Raw genomic sequence first — 22,200 nt, forward strand, 5'->3', positions numbered from 1 at the left:
ACCTGCCTGTGCCACCACCATCTACTTCCTCTCTCAAAGACAAAGAAGACGTTCTTGCTGTCCAATATTTATTGAGCCCCTCACAACAGGGCTAGGCGCTATACAGAGCACACAGGCAGACTAGTTCCCTGCCCTCAAGGGGCTGACAGTCTATGGTGGTGGTACATATCACACATACGACAAAGAACTAACTCAGTGTCCACCATGGCCACCACCAGCACAGGGGGCTGACAGCCAAGCTCAGCGTTGGAACCTTAATGTCTAATCAGCTTAAGCACTGATAGAAAGGACAAGAAAGTCAGAAAGGAATGGGGAGAGAGGAGGATGAGTGGGGAGGGAGAGTGGGACAGCAGATGATGTGCTGGAGTCAGAAGAGCTACATTCCAATCCTGTCTCTGACCCTTATGACTCATGAGGCTTCAGGCAAATCTCTTCACTTCCATGAGCCTCAGTTTCCCCATTTGTAAAATGACAAGGTGGAACTAGATGCCCTCTGCGATCTCCTCCAGCCTTGGATGACCCCATTCCCAGGCTGGGAAAGGTCTTTAGTATTAAGAACACTGTTAAGAACTATGAAAATGAATCACATTCTTAATACTAATGAATAGTAATACTAACACTTATGAGCATCCTTAATAATTAATAACACGAAAATCCATTTAGAATATTCCTAGAAATATTACTTTGAACAATATCACCATTCTTAAGAGTGCGGTTTTTCTCACGAATGTTCCCTGGCCAGTTTCCCTGGCTTCTGTGTACTGGAGACCCAAAAGAGAAGTCTTGCCTGGGGCTGTTGGGAGGACATACAAGGGGAGGAGAGTTTGTTAAAGAAGCTGGCTTTAATGCTCCATGGGACATATTTACACTGGGGGACTGGAGAATAGGGTGGAGGCAGCTGAGAAACTCCAGGGAGACTCTTTGGAAGAGCTGGGACAGAGAAGGCAGGGGGCCAGGGTGCAAGGAGGGACATATGTGCCCCGGAGAACTAGGACAAGGATGTGGGCAAGCCTTGGATCTTCAGTCAGAGTCTCCTGGTTCCGGTTCAGGTTCAGCTCCTCCTGACTATGGCTATGCAGCCAAGTCCCTTCATTTCCATGAGGCTGTTTTCTCATCTGTAAAATGGACTCATTAAAACTTTACAATTCGTACTGCTCATCTCACAGACTTGTTCTAAGGAAACAGATTTTCCCAGCTCACAGAGCTATAGAAATACTGTTCTTCTGATTGTTATAACTGCAGGGAAATCTCACAGATGCCAGGGCAAGTAGGCATTTCTTTTCTGATTCATCCGTTCATGGGGGCTACAGTGAAGACGCCAAGCCTCTGAAAGACAGCCATGCGAGACAGCAAGGCTTGCCCAGTCTTGTTGGCTCTGCGCCCAGAGGGAGTGGGACCTGGAGTTCAAATCCCGACTCCCCACTCGCCTCTTGTGCCCTCCTGTGAGCATCACCTACATCACTTGGATAACAAGAGGACCAGACTAGATGACCCTGGGCTCCACTTGCAGCTCTCAGCTGATGACTTCTAAATCAGTCCACAGGTCTGTGACCCCATGGACGTCTGTCCAGGACAGCCAGGACTAACGGAGAAGGAGGCTGGGGCCAGGAGTGGACTCGTCCCCATCCTGTTGCCCTCTGACCCCAAAGGCTCTGAAATCACAACGGGGAGAGCATTTAGGAGAGCTACATCTCCGAGAACTCACCTGGCCACTCCAGGGAGATAGATGCCTGGGAGCAGAGAAGGGAGGGCCCCATCTGTGAACAGAATGTACCCAGGGAGGGCCCCCAAGTGTTCCTGGGACCTCTCCAGTTCAGTTTGTACATACATCATATACATACATATATATGTACATACCTGTGCGTATATGAAGAAAATGCCCTACTTTTACAGGCTGCTTATACAGACATGTGGATGGGAGGAAACCTCGTGCACTGGAAACATCTTCCAATTTGGTGCTGAAAGATTTGGTTCCACTACTTATCTTCATGGTTTTGGTCAAGTTGCTTAAACTCTGTACCTCAGTTTCCTCATCTGCAAAACAGGGCTAATATACAGTCTATTCTCTAAAGTCCTCTCTAGCTTGAGATCCCATGAATCCTAGTTCTCTAGAGTTAGAGGTCATGGGTTCAAATCCTTCTTCTGATGCTTCTATCTATGTGATTTGGGGCTGATCATTTAACTCGCCTAGGGCTCAGTTTTCTCATCTGTAAAATTAAGGGGTTGGGCTCAACCTCAGAGGTCTCTTTCAGGTCTAAGTCCTATTATAGCATGATGCAGGGCCTTCTTAGAAATGGGGTTCTGGACAGAGCCCCACAGTTATGGCCAGAAGACCTAGGTTCAGTTCTCAGATTCACCAGCTCCTGGCTGATTCCATGTTAATGATCCCAGTTAAATTTTTCTGCATCTCTGAGGTCCAGTGCTCTCATCTGCGAAATGGGAATCATATCACTTACCTCCCTGTTGGATAGAGTGTATTGAGAGTCAGACCTAGAGATGGGAGGTCCTGGGTTCAAATCTGGCCTCAGACACTTCCTAGCTGGGTGACCCTGGGCAAGTCCCTTAACCCCCATTGACTAGTCCTTTGAAACCAATACTTAGGATTGATTCTAAGATCTGATAAGGGTTTCAAAAAAACTTACTTCCCACTCCTCTTCTCTCTCACTGGGTTGGAGGGCACCTGGGAGGCAGGTGGGGAGAGCTTGGTTCTAAACCTGTCTTTGCCACTAATTCCCCATCACCCTTTACCTCTCAGCCAGAAAGCCTAGGAAAATGGAAAGAACACTTTGGCTCAGAGGATCATATATTTAGAAGTTATCTAATCCAACCCTCTCATTTTGTATTTGGGGAAACTGAGGCCCAGAGAGGTGAAATTACTCACACAGGCTATAAAGTATCAGCCAAAGATTTGAAATTATGCCCACCGATTCCAAATCCAGCTGCTTTCCTCAACCTGAGCTAGATCCTTGATTCTTCTCTTTCTTGGGTATTGGGGTACCTGGGTTTGAACCTCAGCTCCGACATACCCTAGCCTTGTGACTACAGATAAATCATCTCATTTCACTGAGTTTTCTCATTTGTAAGATAAAGATTAAAAAAAAACTTGTTCCAGCCTTACCGAACTGTCATCAAGGGAGTACTTTGAAAACCTTAAAATACTAGAGAAAATGGAGGTATTTTGTCAGCCTCGGTTTTCCCATCTGAAAAATGAGAAGGTTGGACTAGATGATCCTTCAGCTTCATAATTCTCTAAATCCATGATCTATGGAGCTTCAAGTGTTTGTGGAATACAATAAGATCCAATTATAAAGAACCTCCCTATGCCACAAACTCATGAGTCAATCTCACCCCTTGTGGCCATGTCGGGGTACCATGGATCCTGTCCATTATGACAAGATGCAGACTGTGAAGATGATGTTCCTCCAGGGTTACGATCAGAAGATCTAGGTTTAATTCTCTGCTTTGCCATTTATAGGCTGTGTGACCCTAGTCAAGTCATTTGCCCACTCTGAACCTCAGCTTTCTCATTTGCAAAATGGGTATAACAACATTCACCTTCTACTCTTCTCCCCTTCACCGGGGGAGCATTTTGCAAACCTTCTATTACTACAGGATGAGAAGTTATTATTTCTTTAAATTCCTGGCTATAAGAGACCTCAGAGGCCATCCAATCTGATTCCATCATTTTACAGATGGGTAAACTGAGGTGCATAGATCCAAAATGGCCAGTCCTAGGTCACACAGGCAGTACATGGCAGAGCTGGGATTCGAACTAGTTTTTCTGATTCTGCATTCCCTATCCTTGCCACTAGCCCTGGGTCCTGGCTTAAGCTCAAGATTCTACTTTCTTTCCTTCCTTCTCCCAAATTCAGTATATGAAAAGGCTCAGAATGATTTTTACTGATCAGATGAGCCTGGAGACCAGAGGAAGGCTGCCCAAGGTCACTGCCAGCGAGGGGAGAAATCAGAAGTCAGGCTGGGGGCTTCTGCAAGGACCCAGAGGGAGGGGACAGAAGGGCAGGGGCTGACGTCTGGAGAAGGCAGGTGGTCAATGTGGGCTATTGGGGAGGGCGTTCCCTGCTCCCTAAAGGGAACAGGTGGCAGATGGGCTGGCTAAGAATGGTGGCACAGGCCTCCTTAGGATGGTCCAGTGGTTTGGGTGTCTATTTCTGTCCACATTCAAGGGACAACGGCCACGAGAATAAGGACAAATGATAAAACAAGGAGCTTAAGAAGAGAAATTCTTGATACATCAAACACACTTCATATCAAACACATGAACACCACTGAGTCTACTTTGGTTGGGGGTGTGGGAAGAGGGCATCAGCAGGAGAGGGAAAAAATCAACAGCAGAAAATAAGGACACAAATTCGTGGGAGAGCTATGTGTCACCTCCCTCCTGCTCAGAGCAGCCCTCCCCAAAGCAGAGGACTGCAACCCGGATGGCTCAAACACCCCCAGACCCAATGCCTGGTCCAGTCCTCACCCAAGAGACCGTGACCCACAAGATGAGTTCAGAGGCTCAGCGGGATCGAGTTCTGGAGAAAGGCTTTGTGATTGTCTCCTGGCCCTTCTGAACTCCCGCTGATGAGGTGTCATCCTCCAGAAGATGAAAGCTCCGGCTCACACTCACGCCAACCGAGATCTCTCATCTGTCTCCTCCTTGGCAGAGAGACATTCTCCTACCAAGTGCAGGGAGTCAGTTATCTCAGTAAGAGACAGGGAGAATCAACGGGGAGAGGGGAGGCAGCAGAGAAGACCCAGAACTATTTACAGAGCCCAAGGGGATGCTGCCCTGGTGTCCAGTGCAATTGGGCTCCCAATGCAAGGGAGGAGGGCAGCACAGCTGCCCAGTACCCTCGCTTCCCCCAGTTTGGCTGGGGGCATTCTCCAGAGCCATGTCCCTTAAGGCACTGCTGGGGTGAGCTGCCTTCCCTACAACACTCTTCTTACTGGATGGTGCATTTCTCCCTCTCTCGGGTTTGGCCCTCCCGCAAGACTTTGGCCTTGATGTATTTGAGGTCACTGTTGACACTGGGCCGGCGGGCGAATGGGGAGATCATCCCATAGGCATCCATCTCCTTCACCCGGCGCATGCAGAAGGATTTCTGGTGGAAGGCATCTCCATACTGGACAGAGATCTTACGGTGCAAGGCCGGGCTCATCTCATGGGGAAGCTTGGCCATGCTGAAGAGCACGTAGAACATCTCATCCACGTTGGTGTTCTTCTTGGCCGACACCTCAAAGTAGGCACAGTTCTCGTCACCAGAGACCAAGAGCTCGGCCTCATCGGTGGGGACCTGGCGGTACACCTCCCCGTGGTCATTCTTGTTGCCACAGATCACCATGGGCAGGTCAGCAGCTTCCTTGGTCTTGTTCTTCAGGCAGGACTTGACTTCCAAGATCTGCTTCTGGAGACGTTTGACTTCGTCAAAGGACTCTCGGTTATCCAGGCTAAACACAAGGATGAAGACATCTCCTGCAGCAGAGATCAGAGAGGAAGGATAGTTTAAGTGGGTGCTGGGAGCCAGCAAAAGGGCATCAGACCTAGGTGTGAATTCGGCCTCCATCATTTACCAACTGTGTGGTCTGGGCCAAGTTGCTTTATTTCTCTGAATCAGCTTGTGGTGGATAGGGCACTCAAATGGAAGGAAGGAAAGGAGGGAGAGAGGGAGGAAGAAAGAAAGAAAAATGGAAGGAGGAATGAAGGAACAAGGAAGGGAGGGAAGGAAGGAGGAAAGAAAAAAAGAACGAAGGAAGGAATGAAGGAACAAGGAACAGAGGGAAGGAAGGAGCAAAGAAAGGAGGGATAGAACGAAGGAAAGGAGGGAAGGAGGAAGGGAAGGAAATAAGGATTTATTAAGTGTCTACTATGTGCCAGGTACTGTACTAAGTATTTTACAAACATAATCTCATTTGATCTTCACAATGCCATAGGAGGTAGGTAATATTATAATAATTATTTAATAGTTGAGAAAACTGAGGCAGTCAGAGGATAAGAGACTTGCCCAGGGTCACACAGCTAGTAAGTGTCTAAGGTTGCATCTGAACTTAGGTCTTCCTGACTTTGGGATCGGCACTCTTTTCATTGGGGTTCAAATCCAGCCTCAGACACTTATTATTAAGCCCCGTAACTACTCAGTGTCCTCATTTGTACAATAAGGAAGTTTGTACTGATGGGATCTAAGTTCTAAACCCTCAGTTTCCTTCTCTACCTCTTTGACTATCCATCTCCCTTGAATGAGCATCTGCAAAGTCTGTTCAATGAGTTTACCTCTAAAATGGGAGGGTTGGACTTCATGACTTCTATTCTGATCTTATGGGAGAGTCTCAGTTTTCTCATCCATAACATGGGATAATAAAACTTTCACACCTTCCCCACAAGACTGTTGGGGAAGAAGGTGCTATGAAAAGAAGTTGTTATTGTTAATAATTCCCCAGTTTTACTGCAGTTGCATGACTTTTTCTCGGAGGAGCTTTGGGCAATGTTAGCCTGGCAATATTTTCCACTCGGGCTGCCAGGCCGTGTCCCACTGTGATAATCCTGCACTCCCGAGGATTCTCCTGCCTTTCTTCACATCGTTGCCTCCCCAAATGGGGCTCCTGCCTCACAGCTGGGGAGAACAATGCTATTGAATGAATGCCTTTGAGCCCGTCCTGAGAGCCAATGGTGTGCGAGGTGTGGTACAGAGTGCAGAATGGCTTTAAACCTCCTTGGCTCCCCAGTCCTTCCTTTCCTTCCCTCCCCTACCAGAGGGTTGTGGGCCCAGAGAAAGTCATAGCTGGAAGGATCCTTCAAGGCCACCCAATCAGATCTCGTTTTACAGATGAGGAAACTGAGGCCCAGAGAAAGTGAGCTCTAGTCCAGGAGCGCACGGCTAGAAACGGCAAAGCCTGGCCTCTAGCTGGGTCTTCGGATCCCACAAGCACTGCTCTGTCCGCACTAATATTTACTCCAGCCCGGGGGGTGACGGGAGGCCAAGCAGAACCATCCCTCAGACAGATCAGGTAACCTTCGTGGGAGACAAACACAAGGAAGGAAAGCCTCTCGGGCATGGCAGGCAGCCTGGGCCAATGTGCACGTGGCGTCTAGGCCAGCGCGGTCTGGGGATCCTCGCGGGGTGTGCGCTGGGGTCTTATGATTTTATTATAATAATACGAAGATGTTTTCATTCCTAATATGTTAAGTCTTGATAGATATACCCCCCCCCCCAGCCAAAAGCTCTTGGAGGTGGGTCTTCAGTTCCTGAGGGGGTCCTCCATCACTTTAAGAGTATGAAGAGGCCCCCAGGTCGATAACTACTGGTTCAGTGAGCTGCTACCCTCAAAGAATCCCCATTTATGGTGGCGCCATCTTGGAAGGAGGTCTCATGAAATTTAACATTTTTAGCAATGGCTTGATTATGCGCATGCTGTACAGAGGACGTGAAGCTGGGAGGAAAAACACACACTCTGGATGACTGAGCCAGGAACCCCCTAAACCTTGACGGGCTTGGCCATTGGGCTAAAATGTAATAGAGATTAAGGTCTCCCCAAAAATCAATTTGTTATTTCTGAAACCCTTACCTTCTGGTTTAGAGTCAGTAGTGTGTATTGATTCCAAGGCAGAAGAGTGGTAAAGGTAGCCAGTGGGGGTTAAGGGACTTGCTCAGGGTCACACGGCTGGGAAGTGTCTGAGGCCAGATTTGAACCCAGGACTTCCCATGTCTAGGCCTGGCTCTCCATCCACTGATCCCTGCTAGCTTTCTCCCAATCAATTTCACCATAATAAATCTGTGAGAGGCATGAAAGGACCAAATTCTGTCCCCAAAACATTTGGGGACTTTAGTAGTCTAAACAGGAGAAGACAGTAAAGGAAAGAGAATGACTCTTGGGCCACGTTATGAGAAATATTTAATGTTTGGGCCTAGGAGGTCTAGGAGGGGCGCTTCCCATTCTCTGCACTGGTCAGACAGTATCTGGAGTTTGGTGTGGAATGCCAGTCCCCAGAGTTTAGGAAGAAAAGAAATAAATATTTACTAAGCACCTACCATATAGTACTAGGTAGGATTGGAATATAGGATTACTATGTGCTAAGTTCTTTATAAAGATTATCTCATTTGATCTTTTTGACAACCCAAGGAGGGACATGCCATTATTATCCTCATTTTACATTCGAGGAAACTGAGGTAGACAGAAATTATGTGAATTGCCCAAAGTCACACAGCTAGTCAGTGTCTGAAGATGAGATTTGAACTCGAGTCTTCTTGACTCCTTGATGGGCACTGTGGTAACCCCTAGCTTCTAAAAGCTAAAGTCTGGGGGCAGCTGGGTAGCTCAGTGGATTGATAGCCAGGTCTAGAGATGGGAGGTCCTGGGTTCAAATTTGACCTCAGACACTTTGCAGCTGTGTGACCCTGGGCAAGTCACTTAAATCCCATTGCCTAGACCTTACCACTCTTCTGCTTTGGAGCCAATACAGAGTATTGATTCCAAGACGGAAGGTTAGAGTTTAAAAAAAAAATAAAAATAAAAAAATAAAAGCTAAAGACTGTTTTGAGGAGGAGAGCCAGGAGAGTGAAGAGTTTCAAGATTCGTAACAGAATTGGGGCTTAGCTGGGAGAAGAGAAGACCCAGATACATAATAACTACCTTCCAGGACTTGAAAGACTAGCTGATGGAGGAGGGATTAGACACACTGGTTCTGTTGGGCCCAAGAGAGCAGAGCCAGGAGCAATGGGGGAGAGGGGGTTGGTGAGGGACTTATTGTACATCTTCCTTCTTCACTCCCTGCTCAATCCTGGCCAGCTGGGGAGAGGGCAAAGCCTGGGTTTCAGAATGGGCACTTGGACACACCATCACTTGGAGAAGGAGGGATTGGGGGCGTCTGCCTTTTCCTTTGCTTCCTCTCCCTACATCCCCCTTCCAGGTCACATCAGACTTCCTTGGGTCCCCTAGCCCAAGAACTCAGAGACCACTCTGCAGTCCCTCTGCTGAGATGGCCCAGAGAGCTGTTCTCATTTCTCTCCCCATTCCCCTCCAACTAATATCCTCCAAACGTTAGCCTTGACCCTTCTCCTACAGGACAAACAGGAAGGAAAAAATAGGTTCTGGGGGGCATCTGGGTAGCTCAGTGGATTGAGAGTCAGGCCTAGAGATGGGAGGTCCTAGTTTCAAATCTGGCCTCCGACACTTCCCAGCTGTGTGACCCTGGGCAAGTCACTTGACCCCCATTGCCCACCCTTACCCCTCTTCCACCAAGGAGCCAATACACAGAAGTTTAAAAAAAAATAGTTTCTGCTCTGCAAAACCACCCCCTTGGTGACTACAGAGTCTAGGATAATGTACTTCACTTCTTTCCCCATGTCACTGAACCCCCACCATATCTATCTCATAACCCTTCTAGTGTGCTTTAGAACCTCAGTTCAAATCCTGCCTCAGGCCCTTACTAGCTGTATGATCCTGGGACAAGTCACTTAATTGATCCTTGCCTCAGTTTCCTCATCTGTAAAATGAAGTTAACAAATGAGGTTAGCACCTGCCTCAAAGGGTTGTTGTGAGGATCAAATGAGATAATAAATACTTTTCAAAGGAAACAAAAATAAGTTTAGCTGCTATTATGCATTCCTATTATTAGTTATTATCACTCCACATGGGAAGGCTGACACTACCAAGAAGAGAATTGTTTGGGGGTTACAGGACCTCATGAAGACATCCTCTGACTCAAAGAAGGAGGGAGCTGTGCATGTGGAGTTGTAGCCCCAAGACACAGAGCAGCCCCAGGAGGAAACAGAAATCCCCCAGCCGGGTATCTAAGGCTTGGCATGGTCCATTCCGATTATCCTTCTAATCTTCCTGTCATTATTCCACTTCCCGTTCTCCACAGGCTGCATGTCCCCACCTCCAAGCATCTGCACAGCTGTCTGTATGGCTATGTGCTTCTCAGGGCGAGCCTCTCAGGACGCTCAAGAATGACAACGATGGGGACGTCCCCATGAGCTCTCAGCTCACAGATTTCAGAGCAGGAGAGCCGGAGATTGGAGACCGGCGTATTTCAGAAGGAGGAAGCAGGACAAGCCAAGGGGCAGTGATTTGTCCAGGGCACTGGCCGAGCCAGGATGAGGACCCTCTGATTTCCAGACCCTTAGCCAAGACTGGGAAGGATTCTGGCTGCTCCCTGCCTCATCCCCAAAGTAAGCACTAAATAAATGGGTTTCGTTGCATCCAACTGGATGTATTTGGGTCTGAGTCCCAGCTGGGTTATGGTGTCTTAGGGAAAGCATTCCTCGCTCTCCCCACCCCCCATGATGTCATGCAATATTAATGGGGCATATTCTGCGGGCTGAGCGCTCCAGTGAGTACCCATCAGTCACTGTGCTCTCCTCTGCATACAAAACCACCAGCACTGACTCACCTTGGAGCCCTCCCTCTAAGTTGTTTTTCCAATGAATTAAGGTCATAGGTTTGTCCTGGTTCACCTTCCTCAGTGTCCCTCACCACCACGAGCACAGGGGAGAGGATCCTGTGACTTGGGATCCATCCCTGGCTTCCTAGCTCTGTGATCTTGGGCAAGGCTCTTAGCCTCTTGGGGCTTCTGCAATGAGGATGCCATTCCTGTTCTGCTAAGGTCAAATGAGACAGCAGCCATGGAGGAACCCAAGCAGTTAGAATGTAAGCTCCAAGCTAGGTGGCTCAGTGAATTAAGAGCTAGGCCTGGAGATGGAAGGTCCTGGGCACTAGCTTGGTGACCCTGGGCAAGTCACTTAACCCCATTGCCTAGCTCTTACTCTTCTGCCTTGCAACCACTACAAATTATTCATTCTAAGACAGAAGGTAAGGGTTTAAAAAAATGTAAGCTCCTTGAGGGCAGGGACTGTTTGGCTTTTGATTTTTTCATCTCCAGGGCTGAGCCCAGTGCCTGGCATATAATCGGTGCTTAATAAATGTTTTTTTGATGGATTGACCAGTTGCCCAGGATGAGCAGGCCTGGATGGAGTTGAGCTAAGTCCCTGGAGACAGTCCTTAATAGACTAGAAGCTCCTGGAGGACAGGGACTATTTCATTTTTATCTTTGTATCACCAGTGCCAGGAACAGTGCCTGGCACAACAGAAGTTTCTTCCCTGATTTGATGACTGACCGCCTGAAAGGGATTTGTTCTGGATTGGAGAATTTAGGATTCTAAGATATTTTTCCTGTGATTTTGCCGCTCAGCAGAGTGTTTGGAATACAGGAAGTGCCTAAATAAATACTTGCTGATGAACTGATTGACATGCCTTGTGTCTTTCTGCCCCTCTGCTTCTGCTTAAACTGCCTCTCGATGCCTCCCCACATCCAGATCCTGCCTAGCCTTAGACATGTTTAGCTTAAAGCTATGGAGCCTTCCCTGGTCAGCCCAGGCAGAAGGCCAGATCACTGGATTTGAACTCAAAGGCTCTTAGCTCTGCTGCTTACCAACTGAGTAACCTTAGGTAAATGATTCCCTCTTCCTCTTATTCTCTTCCCACCTCAGTTTCCCCATCTGGAAAAAAAATGACAAAATGATCTCTGAGGTCTCCTGTTTTTTATTCCTACAAAGCCTAAAGCACCAACATTATTAGCAAGTTGGATGGCCACAGATGCCAGTAGTCTTAAGGTCATAGAATGGTAGAGCTAGAAAGAGCTGTAGAGATCATTCCTTCATTTTACAGAAGAGGAAACTGAGACTAAGAGAGAGGGAAAGTAACTTGCTCAGGGTCATAAGTCAGAAAGCAGTAGAGAGGGATCAAAAATCATGGTCTTTCATTTCTAAATCTTGGCAAGGCCAATGGTACTCAAACCTTAGTGGCTCCCCTCTGTCCCCTTGAGGGATGGAACTCTCAGCCCCCCACCCCACCCCCACTTTCTTCTTCCCTCCCAGATCCCCACCTGTAAGGATGGACAGCCTCCTCATGGCTGGGAAGGGGTGGTTGCCTGATGTGTCCAATATATCAAGCTGGTACATATCCCCTCGGATGTTGTAGACCTTCCGATGGAAGTCCTCGATGGTGGGTGTATATTGGTCTTCAAAGCGGCCATTGAGGAATCGAGAGACGATGGAGCTCTTGCCCACTCTGGAGGCCCCTAAGACTACCATGCGGTAGGAGTTCTTGGCGGGCACGCTGAGCGCACAGTTCCCACTGGACGTCGTCTTCATCATCGCTTGGGGCTAATGGTGGGGAGAAAAGAATGAAAAAGCTCAAGTTGTTCAATCGTTTCAGACTATGAATGCAGTTGTGGCTTTCTTGGCAGAGATACTAGAGTGGTTTGCCATTTCCTTTTCCAGCTCACTTCACAGATGAGCAAACTAAGAAGGCAAACAGGATCAAGTGATGTGTCCAGGGTCACACAGCTAGAGAGTGACTGAGGCTAGATTTGAACTCAGGAAGGTGAGTCTTCCTGACTCTAGGTCCAGCACTCTGTCCACTGTGCCACTTGACTGCCCCCCAGAAAAGATCTAAAACCTAGCGTTGGCTTTCTAAGGGGTGAGACGGACTCTCCTAGGCTGCTTCTCGCTCAGATGTTCATAGCTGTTCAGAATGTCGCCAGGAGAACACCCATTCAGGTAAGGAAATGGACTGGATAAGGTCGAAGGCTCAGGCTGTCCTTTTGGTTTTTTGTGATTTCTACCTTTTCAGCTTGAATTTTCTATGTGGTAAGTTCTTGCCCACCTCTGAAGTTTCAGTTCTAACCTCCTCCCCCTGCCTCCTGAGGGTTGATATTCCCTGTTCTAAGGCACCTCCCAGCTTTGACCTTCTCCTTCTGTGGTTCCATGATGCTAAGAGATGGTGAGAAGGGCTTGGTCAGGGCAAAAACAATGGAGAAGAGCAGGTTTCTTGACTAGACAAAGGCATAGAAGGTTTTTGAGGGTGACCACCGTCTCTGGAGCTCTCTGTTCTCTTATTTCTATGTGGGGATTGGGGAAAAGATTAATGGGGAGGAAATAACCTTCTAGCCAATGGAGAAGGCTCAGTTTGAGGTGCAAGTCTTGGCATCTGGGAGACTTGGTTGTTTAATAATCCTAGGGTTCCTCCCATCATTCTTCTGCCTTGTCAAACTGGCTAATCAGCCCAATCAGCCCTCCCTGACCCCTAATCCTCTTCTCTCAGGGCCAAGATCTTTAGGCTTGTCCTGCCTGGGTTTTCCCCTTGCAACGTGCTACAGAAAATAAGAGTTCCAGAGCATCCATATTCATATTCTGGCTGGAGAAACTAAGGGTAGAAAGGAGGAAGAAGTTCCCCCAAGGGCTATAAAAAACTGAAATGGGCACATAAGCCTAGTTGGAAAAACATCTTTGCTAGAGATTTTTAAAAACAGGATAGTCACGGGGCAGCTAGGTGGATGGAGAGCCAGGACTAGAGATGGGAGGATACTAAGTTCGAATCTAGCTTCAGACACTTCCCAGCTGTGTGACCCTGGGCAAGTCCCTTAACCCCCACCCCCTATCCCTTACTGCTCTTCTGCCTTGGAACCAATACCTACCATTGATTCTAAGACAGATCTGGTAAGGGTTTAAAAAAACAAACAGGATGGGCAGGTAGGGACAACACCGTGGTGAGAGCTCAAATCCAGCCTGAGATAGTTAGTAGTTCTGTGACCTCAGGCAAGCCACTTAACTGCTATCTACCTTGATTTCCTCATCTGTAAAATGGGAATAATAATAGTATTATCTCCCAGGTTTATTGTGAGAACCAAGTGAGATAATGTATGTAAAATGTTTTGAAAATCTTAGAGCATTATATAAATGCTAGCTTTAATCTTCATTATATATTATTATTATTATTATTATTATTATTATTATTATTATTATTATTATTATTATTATTATTATTGCTGTTGGGATGGGAGGGCAGGTAGACAGACCTAAATTCTCAGTTTGTCTTCTACTCCTAGGCACAGCATGATGTAGTGGGCTAGGAGCCAAGGGTCCTGGGTTTGAATCCTTTCTGATGTCTTGTTAGCTGATTTTGGACAAATAACTTAACCTTTCAGAGTCTTGGTTTCCTTGTGTGTAAGACAGGCATAAAAATCCTTTTCCTGCTTGTCTATATCGTGGAATGACCGGGAGAGAAGTGCTTCATAATCTTAAAAACCTCATTGAAATGGGAATTAATTTTGCTGCCCTTTCTAGGTCTCATCCAGGACTTCCCTTTGGGATGCAGGAGGAAAAGGCTGGTATTGATATGAACCAACTAACTCCCCAAGCTCACAGGCAGAAACAAAGAGAACAGACCTTCCAGTGACTCCTGACTCCCTACCAGAAAAAGTCCAGACCCCTAATCCTGGCATTCAAAGCTTTCCATGCTTCAGCTTGATTTTACCTTTTCAGACTTATCTCCTTCGGTCATGCCATTATTTCTCAGAACTTGAGCTCCTACCATTCCTCCTTTCTGAAATGTTTTTCCTTATTCCTTCTCTAATTCCCTTTCCCAGTCCCCTACCCCCATTCTCCCTAACCTTCAAGGCCCAGCTCAATTGCAGCCCTTTAAGGAAGCCTTCCTTGATTGCCTTCATGCCTCAAGTCAGAAGGAATACCTCCTGCCAGTGCACTTGGTCCTTATGCATGTAGATGGAATGTATTGAATCTCTTTTGGTCTCATTATTAGATAGAGACCCGCCTCATCCTTTCTCCCTAGAGTATTAGCATAGAATTTTAATAATAATGGCATTTTTATAGAATTTAAAGGCCTGCAAAGTGATTTACATACATTATTAAATCTCACAGAAGCCCTGGAATCATTCATTCATTTGTGGATTAGTGGAAAAATCCCAGGAATGATTGTCAGGGGACCAAGGTTCCCATCCCTCCTCTGATACTCATTGCCTGGTTGACCCTGAAGCAGTCACTTCATCGCTCTCTACCTCAGTTTCCTCATCTATAAAATGGGGATAATAATAGCTCCCATTTCCCAGGATTGTTTACAGGATCAAATAAAGTAATATTTGAAGAGTGCTTTGCAGATCTGAAAGCACTATAGAAATGCTGCAAGTGTTATTCACTGTAGGAGTGCAATAAAATTTGCTTATTAATAATTCATTCGTTTCCTAGCTGTGTGACCTTGGGCAAGTCACTTAACCCCATTTGCCTAGCCTTGCCCTTCTTTCTTAGAATAGTTACTAAAACACAAAGAAAGAAAGAAAAGAAAAGAAATTTGTTGAGATACAGTGAAAAGAGTGCTGGACTTGTAATCAGAGGACTTGAGTTCAAATCCTGCCTCTGACACTTCTCTGAGGATCTCAGTTTCCTCATCTATAAAACAAGGGAATTGGACTCCTGGCCTCTAAGGTCCCTTCCCACTCTCTATCTATGAGCCAATGACCTTTGCTCTGCAGCTTACTATATGTGACTGTGAGCAAGTTAATTAATATACCCAGGCCTCAGTTTGCTCAGCTGTAAAATAGAGGGATTTATGGCTTCTGAGGTCTGCTGGATTTGTAGAGTTGTATTCGTCCCACAACCATTAGTAAACTCCTGTGTGCAAAGCCAGACACCAGGGGGTTTATAAGGATGAAACAGGGCATGATCCGCACCCTACTGCCAAGTCAAGTCTACGGAAAGCACGAGCCTTTCTTGCAGGCAATCAGAGCAGGCTTCCTGGAGGAGGGACCTTGTGGGTAGAGCTGGAAGTCAGGGTAGAAATTCAAAGTGTTTGAAATAAATACTTGTTCTTTTGCCCCCTCCTTCCCCTCTCTCTGAGCCCAACCAGACCATGGTTTAATTCAATAGACTCCTGACCCTCAGGGCAGGAGTCTGCCCAGCCCTACATGCCAGTCCTGTCAAGCAGGTCTGAGACTGATGTTAACTTTCCTTTAGGGTGGAGGGAGCAGGAAAAGAGGGCATTTTTGTAGATATAGCTCCGCCTAGGAAGCACAGTCTGCTTTCTCCAGAGTCATATTTCCACCTCACTCTGACATTCTGGAATTATGGCCTGGGTTTGAATCTTGCCTTTTCCACTAGATGACTTTATTCTTTTTTTTTTTTTTAACCCTTGTACTTCGGTGTATTGCCTCATAGGTGGAAGATTGGTAAGGGTGGGCAATGTGGGGCAAGTGACTTGCCCAGGGTCACACAGCTGGGAAGTGGCTGAGGCCGGGTTTGAACCTAGGACCTCCTGTCTCTAGGTCTGACTCTCAATCCACTGAGCTACCCAGCTGCCCCATGGCTTTATTCTTCTATAAACCCACTCCTCTGAGAACAAATGCAGTAGCCTTCCCACCATCCTCTACCATTTATCTGCCATTTCCCATCTCAAGCCTTTGGGTACCTCATTCAAAGGGTCTTTTGTGCTTCCCCCAATTATTAACTCTTTCTTGACTCCATGAAGAAATCACTGTTTTGTTTTGTACATATTCGTTATTAAGTTGTCTTCCCTCAATAGAATATAAACTCCTGGAGGTCAAGAACATGCTCATTTTTGTCTTTTTGTTCCCAGTAGGGACTGATAGGTGTGCAGATTGATTTATGACTTAACCACTCCCCAGACTATGTATGTACACACCCCATCCCCGTGATAGGCATCTTTTATTAGATGCCTCCTGGAGCTAGAAAGTCTTGGCAACTTAGGATATCTCGGTTAGGAACAACAAAGACTGGTCAATGTTTCAACCTCAGTGGAAAGAAATGAAGACCTAAGGCAGTTAGAGGTGGATACTTCTCTGGGTACTCAGAGACTCCCAGATCCCTAAAAACAATCTACCAACACCCCTGTCCTGTAACTGCCATCCCCTGATGCTTAGCAAGGATCACATATTATGAAAGCATAATAGGCAAGACGAAAAGAGAGGGAATGAGGGAGGGTGGCTGGAGAGGGAAAGAAAAGAGAAAAATAGGAGAAAAATTAAAATGGATAGAAGGGGGAAAGAGAGAAAGGTAAAAGGAGAGAGGGGAAGGAGTTAAAAAAGGAGAAAGAATAAAATGTAAGAGAAATAGACAAAGACAGAGAGGGAGAGAATAAGAAAGAGGGAGAGAGAAAAAGATAGGTGGAAAGGGAAAGATGAGAGATAAGTATAAAGGAGGAAGATTTGAAAAGAGAGATGGCAGTCAATCAACAAGCATTCATTATGAGAGAGAGAAAAAAGAGCAATAGAGATGAGAGAAATAGGGGAGAGAGATAGTCAGGGAGGAAGGAGGGAAAAGAAGTAGGGGGAGCAAAAGAGGGAATGAAAGATAAGCGAGAGAGACGAAATGAGGAGTCATAGAAGAGGAAGGGAATAAACTGAAAGAAACCCAGAGGGTAGAGAGAGTTGGAGACAGGGGAAAGGAGGGAAGAAGAGTTAAGGGGGGAGGGGTGGAGAGAAGGGAAAGAAGGAGAAAGATACAAAGAGAAGAGGAGAGATACAGATGTGAGAGGGTGAAATGAAAGAGACAGAAGAGGGGAAAAGGAAATGACAAGAGAGAGGGGGAGACATTTCTGGTTTTAAGGTCCATTTCAGTTCTAATGGTCTGTGGTCCCTCCTAGCTCTCATAAGAAAGAAAATTGGAGGGGAGAGACCCAGAGACAGACACAGAAACAGGAAGAGACCCAGAGAGAGAAGGAAGAAGAGAAGAGAGATAGAGAGATGTGGAGAAGAGTGAGATGAGAGAAAGGCAAAGTAGAGTAGAAAAAGAAAGAAAATGGAGGAGATGAAGAGAAGAGGAAAGAGACTAAAAAAGAGAAACAGAGGGAGAAGCAGAGGATGGGGAAGAAGAGAAGAGAAAGGAAAGGTAAAGAGGAAGTGCAGGGGAGAGAGAAGCAGCTAAAGCTATATCTGGGAGACATCCTACTTCTCTCCCCTATACATCACTGAGGATGCCCCTTCTCTAAAGGCTACAAGATGAGACCAGCATTGATTAACTTTAATATGTCAGAACATGAATGATCTTTAAAGGTGTTGTCCAAAGCCAGAACTTGAACCCAGTCCCAGACTCCTAGGTCCTTTTATCTCTTCATTCTTCTATCTAGTGGAAAGGTAGAAAGGTGGAACACTAGTTTCTCTAGTAGGTTCTCTGAAAGGGAATTAGACTCCCCTCCCTCCCTCCCAATTACCTACCCACACACACACAATTGCTAAAGCCATTTATAAACAGGTCCAGACTAGATGAAAGCAATCTTAGCATCCCATGGGGATAATGACTTCATGAGGTACTTGAGCAATATCAGAGTGACCCCCTCATCCCTTCATGTCAGCCAGCTTCTGAGAACTTGCTAAAATCATCACTCAGTCACAGATAGCTCTTCAGTTCAACCAATAAATCAATCAAATGTGTCTAGCAAGGTTTTAGGCACTGGGGACATAAAGATGGAAATGGAAGTTCCTGTACATTCTGAGGAAGGGGGCGTTGACAGGTAACACCTACAACTGTATGTACACCTACAATTTCAGTTTTTAGGTCCCTTCTCTGGACCTCAGTTTCCTTTTTTGTCAAAATCCTAGAGGATTTCAAAGGGCCCTTCCAACACTAAATCCTATGATTAACTGTGGTCCCGCCCTCCTGAGCCATTTGCCTGGGTCCTAGGGCATGAGCATATTACACTTCATTGGATCCTGGATTTGGGTCTAGCCTTTTGAGCAATCTAAAATGGGACAAGCCATGGTGGAGTAAAAGCCAGGGCAAAAAGTAGGCTCAATGCGCAGCCATGGTAAGGGCACTGGGAGACTGTGAAATCAGAGGATCAGTGTTTGAATCCCAATGAAGCTTACTTCTTCTGGTGACTTTGGATAAATCCCTTAATCTCCCTGGGCCTCAGTTTCTTCACCTATAAAGTGAGGGGGGGGGGAGTTGACCTCTGAGGTCCCTTACATCTCTAGGAGGTAGGATCCTAAGTTCTTTGACTCCAGAATCAAAGAGAAATGTCTTGAGGATTATCCTTGGGACCTTGGGTCCTTTCTGTTAGTCTAAGATGATCCATGAGGGGAAATGGCCCCTGGCTCCCTGGAAAGAAGCCTGTTTAGACACACCCTACCCTTGATGGTTTCTATTCTACCCCCACCCACCTAGCATCTAAGGAACTTCCTGTAGAAGACTGAGTGGCCTTTTGCCATCCAGTCTCCCTGAAGTCATGAAGCTTCAGTGTGAACAGTCTTCTACAACACACAGCTAGAATGGTGCCTGGCACTGTGCTATTTCATGAGAAAAGATACTGTGACTTCCTTGAGTTTGACGTCTAAAATAGCCAGCTGTTTTTAGCTGTTCTTCCTGTCTCTTCTTCCTAATCTGTTCACCTTAGATAAAGTCCCTGGGATCACTCTCTTTTCATGGAATGATACAGGGATCTTTATAGAAGGGATCTCAGAGGCCATCTGGTCCAATCACTTCAATTTATAGATGATGATACTGAGGCTGAGAGAAGGGAAGGGACTTAGGATCACAAAAATAGAAGATGGTCTAGTCTGGCCCTTATATTTTATGGAGAAGGAAAGGAGCCAGTCAGGGCTCTGACACATAATGGCAGATCTGGGTTTCAAAACCAGGGCATTTGACTTCATACTCAACCCCTGCCATTTCCTACTGTACCTCAATTCCTATGTAATATTAGGAAAGATAATAAATATAATAAAGAAAGTCCTTTTTTTGGGAGTTTATAAGATTCAAGCCTAAAGTCCACCTCTGTTGTTTACTAACTATATGATCTTCAAGCCTCTGTGCCTCAGTTTCCTTTAATGTAAGATGAGGGGGTTGACCTAGATGGCCTCTGAGGTCCCTTTGGGTTCTATATCCAGGATCCTGTGGACTGTTCATCACCCTTTCTGTCCGAAACCTCAGTTTCTACTCAAGCTGAAGCCTATCTTCTCTACTATTTCTGTTGTAGCCATATTCAAAGGGGCAGGATAAGAAAGGTAGTATGGACCAATGGAAAGAGCAAAGGACTTAAAGTTAGGCAAAACTAGGTTTAAACCTCAGCTCTTCAATCCTAGGAAAGTCACTTCCTTTCCTAAGCCTCAGTTTCCTCATCTATTAAATGAGAAAATAGCCCTCCACACACACACATCTCGTAATTGTTTTACAGAGTTTTGAAGACCTTAAATGGTCATAAGAATGAGGGTTTTTGTTAAGCAAAGGCCAGAGATCACTGAAACCTCCATCTATATAGAGTAAACTGGGCCAGATTCAAAGGACCCAGTAAGAGTCCCCTCACAGAGCCAAGCCCAGGCTAGTCCAGAAGCCCCCATTTAGCTCCTAGAAGAACCTAGGAATATAAATCTAAAGCTAGAAGGAATCTCAGAGGTCGTGAAATCTAACCACCTGTTTTTACAGAGGAGGAAACTGAGTCCCCCACCTCCCCTTAAGAGAGAAAAGAAGACAATAACAACAAGAATAAGAAAGGAGCTATCACTGAGTTCTTCCTTTTCCTCTGGGGGTAAAAATCCCCTGCAGGAAGAAGGTTCTTTCAACCTTCGGACACCCATTATCAACCCAGGGTTTTCCCCCTTGCCAGACAGTTGCCGGTCTCCATTCCTGTCCCTTGTCAGTGCAATAAACTGTGGACAGATGTGGGACAGAAAGCCTAGAGGATTCAATTCGCTTGCCTCCATTCACTCGATAATTTCATCCTCATAAGAAGCAACGTATGTAGAGGCTTGCAGTGGATAGGGCCCTGGACTGGTCTGGAAGCCTTGAGTTCAGATTGCTCTGCAGATACCAGCTGTGTGAAACTAGGAGAACTCCATTTCCCTGGACCTGTTTCTCATCTGTAAAACGGGGGAGGGGTGCGGTCAGTGGTCTCTAAGACCCCTTTCAACTCCAAATCCATTATCCCGTGGCCCCAAGGGAAACTGAACCTTCCCATCCTGTTGCCTTGAACTGTGGGTGTCCCTCTCTCTTACCTGGGTGTGGAGGGGGCAGTCCCGACCCCCTGATGCAGCCACAGCGGTTTGCCTTCTAGCCTTGTTAGAGGCTGGGGGATAGCCAGCGATTGGGCAGCTCTCGAACTTGTCCCAAGTCACTGGACGCGGGAGCTCCCCACTGCTGGCCAAGCCTGGTGGGACTGAGATGGGCGCGAAGGTTTCGGAAACCTGAACCCCATGGAAGTGCTCTCCGAAGGCGCTGCTGGGCTCAGGCGAAGCCTTCTTCTGCGACCGAGCAGAGCTCGAAGAAAGCCCCGTAGCCGGGGACTCGGAAGGTGGGGTGAAGCGGGGTGGGGGTGTGTCTGCCCTGGCAGAGCAGTAGCGGGTCTGAGGGGCGGCGAGCAGTGAGTGCTCACCCAAGGCAGGTATCAGGGGTTACAAAATCCGAGGATCTAAACCAGATGCCCTGGCAAACAGTTTCGCTCTCAGCTCACCCAGTTCCGCCCGTTTCCTACGGATCTGTTTGGCCTGTTTCCCTCCCCGCTCCTCTTAGAAGGTTCCCAAGTTGGCACGGCCTCTGCTTCCCTAGCTGTCCGCTTCCTTTCCCTCTGCCCACAGGAAGGAGAGGCTGAGTGGTCTGCGCCCACCCTTAGGAGGTGCCCACCTGTGAACCCAGAGACCTTGCCAGGACCGGTTCCTTCCTCCCTGCCTCTTGGCTGCTCTCGGGCACTGCTCGCAGCACCGGAGATAACTGGCGCTTGTTTTTCTGGAGGACTGGCCCAGGGAGCGGATATAAGGAGCGACCTGGGAATCCGGAAAGCCGTCCCAGAGGCCTCTAGAGGATGGGGGAGGTGGGGAGGGAACGGGGGGGGGCACCTTGGGGGCCCTCCCGCTCAAAGTTCTCTTCGGACTGGGTGCTTAGTCTTCGGTTCCTTTTCACCCCCTTCCTCCCAGGCCCCAAAGTCACCTCGGGAACTTTTCGGGGTGTCTTTGAGCCGCCAACTCTTCCCCTGGGGTGGCTGAGGTGTCTCCCGGTGTTTAGTGGGTGCGTGGGTGGGGAAACGCGGTTTTAAAGTCTCTGTTCAGGGGATAGGCTCCGTCAGGGCTCTGCCCCCGGCGCCCTGTACCACCGCTTCTGATCTCTCCGTCTATCCGTCTGTTAGTCTGTTCGTCTGTTCGTCCGTCTGTCAGCCCTTTCGAGCTTCCCGCAGGTCTCTCTCGGCGGGATGACTGAGCCCGGGATGCCGCTGCTGCTCTTGGCACTGCAGTCTCTATAGCCGGCTGACCCTTCTCCCCGCCCCCGGCCCTCAGCACCACACCCCCTAGCACTGGTCTCCGCCAATCCGCGACCTGGGCTCAGAACTCGGCCCCTCCCCTGCCTCTCCTCCTCCCCCGCAGGCACACCCCCCCCCCCCGGCCGCCGGGCCGCCGCAGTCAGC

At 47.4% G+C, this 22,200-nt stretch overlaps 1 protein-coding gene across 2 annotated transcripts; it reads right to left on the reverse strand.

The window, feature by feature from the left end:
• Window positions 1–4,247: 4,247 nt before the first annotated feature.
• On the reverse strand, window positions 4,248–21,956 carry RASD2 (RASD family member 2). Of its 2 annotated transcripts, none has more exons than XM_044677948.1 (3): window positions 21,729–21,956; window positions 11,885–12,164; window positions 4,248–5,479 (listed from the first exon to the last, which is right to left on the reverse strand). In XM_044677948.1, the coding sequence occupies exons 2-3, from the start codon at window positions 12,153–12,155 to the stop codon at window positions 4,950–4,952; spliced, it is 801 nt and encodes a 266-aa protein (XP_044533883.1). In that variant the 5' UTR covers window positions 12,156–12,164; window positions 21,729–21,956; the 3' UTR covers window positions 4,248–4,949. The 2 variants fall into 2 exon arrangements, with proteins under 2 accessions (XP_044533883.1, XP_044533884.1); XM_044677949.1 differs by lacking the exon at window positions 21,729–21,956 and adding an exon at window positions 20,801–21,182.
• Between the last annotated feature and the right edge of the window lie 244 nt (window positions 21,957–22,200).

The sequence above is a fragment of the Gracilinanus agilis genome, chromosome 5 (assembly GCF_016433145.1).
Source record: "Gracilinanus agilis isolate LMUSP501 chromosome 5, AgileGrace, whole genome shotgun sequence".
Classification (NCBI taxonomy): domain Eukaryota; kingdom Metazoa; phylum Chordata; class Mammalia; order Didelphimorphia; family Didelphidae; genus Gracilinanus; species Gracilinanus agilis.

Coding starts and splice junctions, on each gene's coding strand:
- RASD2 (XM_044677948.1), bottom strand. CDS start 12,155: ATGATGAAGACGACGTCCAGTGGGAACTGTGCGCTCAGCGTGCCCGCC. Junction 5,480..11,884: donor GAGGCTGTCCATCCTTACAG/GTGGGGATCTGG, acceptor TCTCTGCTGCAG/GAGATGTCTTCATCCTTGTG.